Source organism: Bipolaris sorokiniana, assembly GCF_000338995.1.
Source record: "Bipolaris sorokiniana ND90Pr unplaced genomic scaffold COCSAscaffold_3, whole genome shotgun sequence".
Lineage (NCBI taxonomy): Eukaryota > Fungi > Ascomycota > Dothideomycetes > Pleosporales > Pleosporaceae > Bipolaris > Bipolaris sorokiniana.
Genome location: NW_006911897.1, coordinates 766,777 through 774,446, shown reverse-complemented (window position 1 = coordinate 774,446; position 7,670 = coordinate 766,777). Strand labels below are relative to the sequence as shown.

Genomic DNA, 7,670 nt, shown 5'->3' with positions numbered 1-7,670 from the left:
TTTCTCTTTACGTCGAGACAAAGTAGACTCTAAAGTTTGCCCCTGCAACTATAGAGCTACTCAAGATCCTACCCATATCCTCCTTAGCTGTACGCTATATAAGGAGGCTAGGATAAAGATGCAGGAGGCGAGCAAGGACCCCCTATCGCTAGCCTTCCTGCTAAACACGAGCGTAGGCATACAGGCTACTATTGCCTTTATTGAAGAAACTAGGGCTGCAACACAGGCCTGGCACAAAGGAAACCTCGAGAACTAGGGCAACACCTATACTAGGTGGCCTCGCCCTACACCCACCCTACCTCTCTCTTTTACCCGCAAGACCCCCTTCTACCTCCCTCTAGACTAGGCTACGAGCCTCACCTCGATTTAGATAGCCCCCTCCCCCACCTACACCAAAGTGATAGCACTACGTAGATACTTGCGGGCCTAGCCTGCACGTCTTATATAGCCCACCGGCTGAGACAGGACGTAAAACCAAAATAATAATAATAATAATATAACACTAGGTAGTGTGAAGTAGACACGTGATACAATCAAGTGTTTCATTTACGGGCGCAGCCCTTTACAATAAGATGGAAGCTAGATATATATCTATAGACTAGTCATAGTTATATAATGTTATACTATATAGAGTACTTCTAGTCATAAAGAATAAAAAAGGAGAGAAAAATAGTAGGAAATAGAAAAGGAGAGAAGGAGGGAGATCTTTATCGAGGCTTTTTTAAGGGGCGATTTCTCCTTCCTCGGCTAATGCCTCGCGCATAGACTTGCTGTTAGGATCAAAATATGGCTTCTCGCCAATGCCGCAGACGCGTTGACCGAAGCGCTCCCCAAAGTCATCGTAGTCCATAGTGGCATTGTGGACCATGCTGCGGTTATCCCAGATGGCTGTTCCACATGTTAGTATCTGGCCGTTTGTATAATACGAAGGAAACATAGGGAGGATGTATGTGTGATGACAGAAAGGAAAAATAACATACCCATGTCATTTGGGCCCTGCCATCTGAAGCGGCACTGCAGATCATGGTTGCGGAGCACAATGTTCATGAGCCAGTCTAGGATCATTTCGCTCTCGGGGGGAGTCAGGCCATTAATAGAACCGGGCTGTTGGGAAAAAGACTCAGTCAGTCAAGTGCATGGAAGCTGGAATTGATAGGTAAACACGTACGTAGGCGCCAATGGCGAAGACACTCTTCCATCCGGTAACGGGGTTGGTGCGGACAACAGGGTGCACTGCTTTCAAGGGAGTACCTGTGTTCTCAGGGTGGCCTCTTGCATCAGTGTAGACCTTGATATTCGCGTTCTTGATAATTCGCTCGAAGACTGTGGTATCATGGGTTAGCTATACAACGAGTTCAAGGGTACCTTGAGCATTCCGGCTTACATGGTGCAGTGTAGTTTGCAGTCTTTTGTTCAAGGAATTTTCGCATGGGCTCGCTGAGGCGGTCGTAGACCTCGTAGCCGGATGCCCATAGCGTGTCTGGATTAAGTCAGTTCGTATGGGTGAATGCAAATGTAGCTAAGTGGCTAACGTACCTCCTCCAGAAGAGGGCAGCTCAGTTAGTCGTAGGCATGTGTAATCCGAGGGCACTTGCTCAGACTGAATGTCACTGTGCCATGACTCGAGCGCCTGCCTTGCGTTTCCCAAGTCACGCGGAGTGGCCTTGCCATTGACAGCTTTCCTCTGACGAGAGTTGATAGTGCTGATTTCGAGGTCATCACCGCCCATAGCTTGCCGGGGGTTGAGCACAGGATGAATGTGCAGAGTTGATTCCTGAGGCTTGCCGACAAGCTCACCCATACGCTGGATCATCTTCTTTTGGAGATCGTTGTTCATGTCATTCTGGTTACGGAAGAAGACAACTCCACGTCGGGATACTAAAAGGGACACTTGTTAATTCTGTCTTTTCATGGGGAACATGCCTGCCCACTTACCTGTTATAGCAAGGTCTCTAAGCAGCTCATCTGAATTGGGCGCATTCAGCATGTCAACAAGGTTTGCTTCTGGAAACTCTGTGCCCACAGTAGGCGTTACCCTGAATTGTTTTAGGGGGTTAAGAACACCCTTGAGTTTTAAGGGCTTTGGAAAACTAGTTTCTTGAGCAAACCCTCTACGCAAGCATGGCGACCGAATGGGCGAAAAAAGTGAGGGGCGAAGCGCAGGTGCAGCGCGGCCAAGCATGATATTCGCGGTTCTCGACATTGTGACTGATGAGGTATCTACTACTATCTGAAGGCAAACGATAGCAAGAAGGAACAGATTGTAGTCTCCATGTGTGCGGTCTTTGCGACTGTAATATCAAACTTCAAAACCCCCCGCCCTTAGCCACCATCCGAATACCAACTAGTCGGCGTATTTTCCTGAGCTTACTATGGTATGCGGTGCATATGTAGGGGACCGTACGAGTTGAGAAGGTTCATCACGAAACTATCTACGCGACTTCATGATCCATGATCAGGCTAGGATAAAGATGGTTTAGCGTATCGGGTATCACGTACTAACTCACACTGCTATAGCTGATGCACAATGACCACATTGTGGTCCGACGCGTATGTTAGCTTAGCTCGGCACATTTATGGAACATCGGCCCAGACTCATTAGACGGAACATTTTCAAAGATCCCCTGTGCCCGCTGCCAAGAGTAGTTGTGGTCCTTGACGCTACAGCTTCATTTACCCACCGAGGGTGCAATTGCTGGATGTCTTCAATTGACCGTGTGACATGGTCCCTCAACCGGCAAATGTGGAAACCGAGAATTCATTGCTATGCCACAATTGGTTTTCCCTATTTGTGGTGTTGCCCATATATCTGAGGGTGATTTGTTCACATACATAAGTACATAGTTTCCTCTTCATCTCATCCTTCTCTTTAAGGCATGAGATGACTGTCCAAAAACTTTAGTTCCTTACTATCTTTTTTACGACACCATCCCCATTCAGGAGATTTTACGTTACTAATTCGGCCATGGCCAAGAAACTCATTGTGATTGCCGGTGCGACCGGCAATCAGGGTTCCGCGATCGCCCGTGGATTGATTAAGACTGGAGACTGGCATATCCGTGCCGTGACCAGGAATGTGAACGGAGAGAAGGCAAAAAAACTTGCTGCTGAGGGCATGGAGGTTGTCCAGGGTGACTACAATGATGAAGAATCTATGAGGAAAGCTTTTGATGTGAGTTATTCACTCCATGTCTTCTTTGTTGGAACGATATCTAATATGTCACTAGGGCGCGCAAGCCATTTTTGCGGTAACCAACTGGTGGGATGCCCTCTTCAAAGGCGCTGGTCTGAGCGAAGCTAGTGATATCGAATATGCCCAGGGCATCATGCTCGCGAGGCTAGCGTCTCAAGTGAAGACATTAGAGCATTATATCTGGAGCACATTGCCAAACGGAGAAAGACTTACTGAGGGAAGAATCCCTGTTCCTCACTTTGATTACAAGGCTCGGGTCGACGATTACATCAAGGAGACCTTGCCAGAACTGGCTGCTAAGACAACCTTCCTCATGTTTGGTTTCTATCCAACTAACTTTGCCTTTTTCCCAATGTTGAAGCCAGTGCCAGTAGTAATTCGCCCCCCCACCCTCGAGAATACGGTGTCTACCAGGCTAACGAAACTGTGTGTAGAACACTTCTCCAGGAAAATATGTTTGGATGATTCCAGCAGCTCCTTCCACTCCTTATCCCATGGCTGGTGACATGAGCAAGGATCCAGGTATCTGGGCAAGGCAAATTTTGGCCAACCCCAAGGTATCACATGGCAAGTACGCGGCTGTTTGCACCGAGGTTCTCAGTCTTGGAGAAGTGCTCGCAACGTGGTCTGCTGTTTCAGGAAAGCAAGGTATATATGTCGAGGTAAAAGAGCATATCATCAGCGATCTGTATGGTTTGGCGGGAGAAGAGGCTCTTACCGGAGTTAGATTTGGCGTGGAAGTGCCCGATTGGTGGGCGCTAGCGAAGAAACAGGGTCTCTTCATTACCATGGAAGATCTAGGTATCTCAAGAGACGAGGTTTCTAACCTTAGACAGAGTCTTGAGAGTATCAAAGAGTTTTTAGGTTAGCTATATGTTGGAATAAGGAGAGTGCTACTTGTTCTATAGCTAGTTCAGAGGTAGAATTGTCTACTTATCTAGCGATAAACTCAGAGGTAGCGAATTAATAGTTTCTAGGGTAGAAAAGAAATAATGCTAGGGGAGAGAGGAAAGATAGATTAAAAGAGTGATCTGTATTAAAATTGTTGTCCGCTCTTAGAATCCGCTCTGCCTTCTATCTACGAGCTATTCTACTACTATATATATTGTCTAGGTTTGATTCTAGAAGAATCTCTTTAAGTAATAGATTGCGCAATGATAATTCCGATAGATAGTTAAATTGGATCAGGGATTGATGTTGAATTGGAGAATCCGGGTGTGGTGCTGAGCACCCGGATTCTATCAGAGATCAGCTTATTAGCTTAGATCTTCAACACTATATATATATATACTTACATTTCTTGCTCAAACTAGGGTATGCAAAGTGTTATGGGCGAAGAGGCCTTCGAACGAGTTTGCATTAGCCTATGGTACAGAAGAAGAAAGATAAGAAGAGTTAAGTTGTCGTACGACACCTCTCTCTTTATACTTTGCTTCTCTACTCTTCGTACGAGTAAGTTCTAACTAAGCGGTATGATATAGGCACGTGATACAATCACGTGCTTTCACTCCACGGGCGCAGCCCATTACACAAAGAAGTAAAATGGTGTGATAGTGCATAGAGTTACTAGTGAGCTTTGTGTAGAAACCATAGTCTGACCTATTTAGTATAATATAGGAACTTTTATATATAATAGATCTTTATGCAATCCTTCTAGTTAATATCTATTATATGTAACGACGTTACAACTTCGCCAAGTATCTGACCAATCCTAGAGCCGGATCGGAGGTAGTACTCGCCGCCCACTTCATCAACCACTCGTTGTGAGGTCGGATCCGATTCGGATCCGACTAAGATAAGTATATAAGGAGACACTTCCTGTAGATAGCTCGGTAGACTTTTGATATCCTTTCGTACAAGGCCTATAGGTGTCTATTCGAATTAAGGCTCGTTTGACGTCCCACGCACTCCCATATGCCTGAGTGACACTACCGCCGATACTGATCCGAGTAGTCTTGCCTGCGCCGTTACATTATACAATTATTTTTATAAATCTAGCCTCGCTTGTTAGAGATCTAAGCTACTCAGCATCACCCCCGGAATCTCCGATCAATCGATTACTAGAAGGTAGAGCGGATTACAAGAGAAGATCATCAGAGAAGATTACACGAGCAGATTGGATTAATCTAATTCTTTAATCTCTCTCCCCTAGCATTATTCCCTTTCTACCTAGAACCTATTAATTCGCTACCTCTGAGTTTATCGCTGGACAAGTGGATATATCTATCTCTGAGCTAGCTATAGAACAAGTGGCTCTCCTTATCTTAACATTTACTAGAATTTATAGCTTTTATAATAGGTTTAGCTTAGTATAAGTGTTATGGGTCAGCCTTAAACAGGAAACTGTAAGGAACCAAAAGTTATTGTATTGCTTAAGCTATTGAAAAGGGGTTTGGGTATGGTCACTATTTATAATGTCCTGCCCTAGCCCTGCTTACTTCTAGCCTAAAGGGTAGGCTATGCCTACCCCATAACAATAAGTTAGCTACTACTAGAATTACAACTAGAAGAAAAGCTGCGTTATCATACTAAGAGATTTAAGATAAAGTTAAAACTAATTCATAGTTAAGATGAGATAAGATAAGAGAGATGAGAGAGATAGACTAAAGATAATATAGCGAATTTATAGGTATTAGTACGCTACGCTATACTACTTATCCTTATTATAACTATAGTTTGTTATTGTAACGGGCTGAACGCCCTTTGGATAGCTCCTCGATGGGATCTCGGTTCAAGCTGCGTGCGCGCTATCTGAACTATGTTTAGACGGCGAGCGCAGAATCCGGGTGTCACCTAGAGCACTTGGATTCTTCTCAGCGCCAGAGCAGCGCTCAGACAACGCGCTTAGGCACTTCGGCATAGCCTTGCTCCGATAAGTAAATAAACACCACGTAAGCAGAGTAGATAGCTCCTTATCGAATACAACCTCTTGTATAACTCGCGATTGCTCCCCGGAGCGCAGCCCCTTACATATACTTTAACTATAAAGATGTAACGGGTCGAGTCCTATTAGACTGTGCACGCAACTACAACTCGCCCACCGCGCCAAAAAGGCTGGCACAAGATATCAGAGCATGCTGATATCGTTGCGTAGTTGATATGTACATAAGATGGCCGCCGTGTTACACGGGGTATGGGTCTATACTTCTCTATCCTGGTCCGCACTAAGGCAGGTGAGTATTACGTTAGTGTTCCGTGAGGCTTGTCTGGCGATGCAGTGGAGTTGGCGTGCTTAAGGAGGGTTTGACAAGACTAATCTATTTGATAGACTAACTTGTGACAATCTTGTTAAGTAAAGATACTAGTAAGAAAGTACAATTTGAGTTGACCACGACGAGAGTAATAATGAAATCCATCCATCCTTATATCCTCATTGCTTCCAGTCCTGACATCTGGCCAAGCCCTTGACATCTCTGATGTTACTGGCATCTCCAGATGTCCTGTCTTGGCGAGATGCCAAATCACGTGATCAGCGCCCCGCGTTGATCATTACCTTCTGACGTGGACGTCCATAGGCCTTCCGCCGTCTCGTCATTTGTCAAGGAGAGAATCCTTCTTGTTACTTGTAACACGCCGCCATCTGAACTGTGATGGGCTATCCAGCCCATCACAAAAGTTAATTTTTTTAATACCTAATTCTAGTAGGTTAGGGTGTGGCCAGCTATCCATTTCTAAGATAAATAATCTAATACACTATATAGTAAATAGAGATAAGAAAAGTCAAGTTATAAAGAAACATCCTTAGTATTTCATTATTAACTATATAAAAAAGAAAAAAATCGTGATATTTCTTTACATATTATAGGCGAAGAGATTTGTAAATAAGTTTATATTAATCTATATTTATAAATGAAAAATAAAAAAAAGTAAAGCTATTATATAACGACTTTTACTCTATATGTAATGGGTGGGCCGGATCCGGCCTAGCGCGCAGCTACTCACGCCGCCCATGTGACCAAAAGGTATGCACAAGATAACAAGCTTGTCTTGTTATCATGATAGCTGGATATATACTATACTCGGTATTAGCGCGCGCACGTATCGCAGCGCCACTCTTAAGGGCGTAGCCTATTACAAGTGCGGACCTGGCAAGAGAAGTATAGACCCGAACCCAGTGTAACAAGATACTCTCTACTACGAGGTATAGTAGAGGTTAGGTAGAGTCGCACAGAATATAAGTAGAAGTAGGGGTAGAGTTGCTGAGAGCTATGTAAGGGTAGAGGTAGAGTTACTGAGAGCTAGGTAAGGGTAGTTAGAGGTAGGGTCTTACGTAACCTCTACCTAACTCTTAGCAACCCTATCACACCTCTATCTCTACCCATTTATCACCGTAATTCTACCTTCTATTTTACTCGGTTTTAGACCCTCTATTCTCTGATAACTACACGCTATAATTGCGAATCCTGCGATGTAACTCTCGTACGTTATCGGCGCTTTTTTAAGAGGCCGATTCAAAATGCACCGATCTGGAGGATGC

The 7,670-nt window shown here is 44.5% G+C and overlaps 2 protein-coding genes across 2 annotated transcripts; one reads left to right on the top strand and one right to left on the bottom strand.

Annotated features, from left to right (window-relative positions):
• Positions 1–721: 721 nt before the first annotated feature.
• On the bottom strand, positions 722–2,182 carry COCSADRAFT_81637 (uncharacterized protein; the record flags this gene model as incomplete). Its single annotated transcript, XM_007698699.1, has 6 exons — positions 722–888; positions 981–1,104; positions 1,163–1,323; positions 1,385–1,480; positions 1,537–1,878; positions 1,936–2,182. The coding sequence occupies 6 exons, from the start codon at positions 2,180–2,182 to the stop codon at positions 722–724; spliced, it is 1,137 nt and encodes a 378-aa protein (XP_007696889.1).
• A 685-nt stretch (positions 2,183–2,867) lies between these two features.
• On the top strand, positions 2,868–4,231 carry COCSADRAFT_110629 (uncharacterized protein). Its single transcript, XM_007698698.1, has 3 exons — positions 2,868–3,172; positions 3,228–3,566; positions 3,628–4,231. Exons 1-3 carry the CDS (start codon positions 2,966–2,968, stop codon positions 4,060–4,062), a joined length of 981 nt encoding a protein of 326 aa, XP_007696888.1. The 5' UTR covers positions 2,868–2,965; the 3' UTR covers positions 4,063–4,231.
• The last annotated feature ends 3,439 nt before the right edge of the window (positions 4,232–7,670 follow it).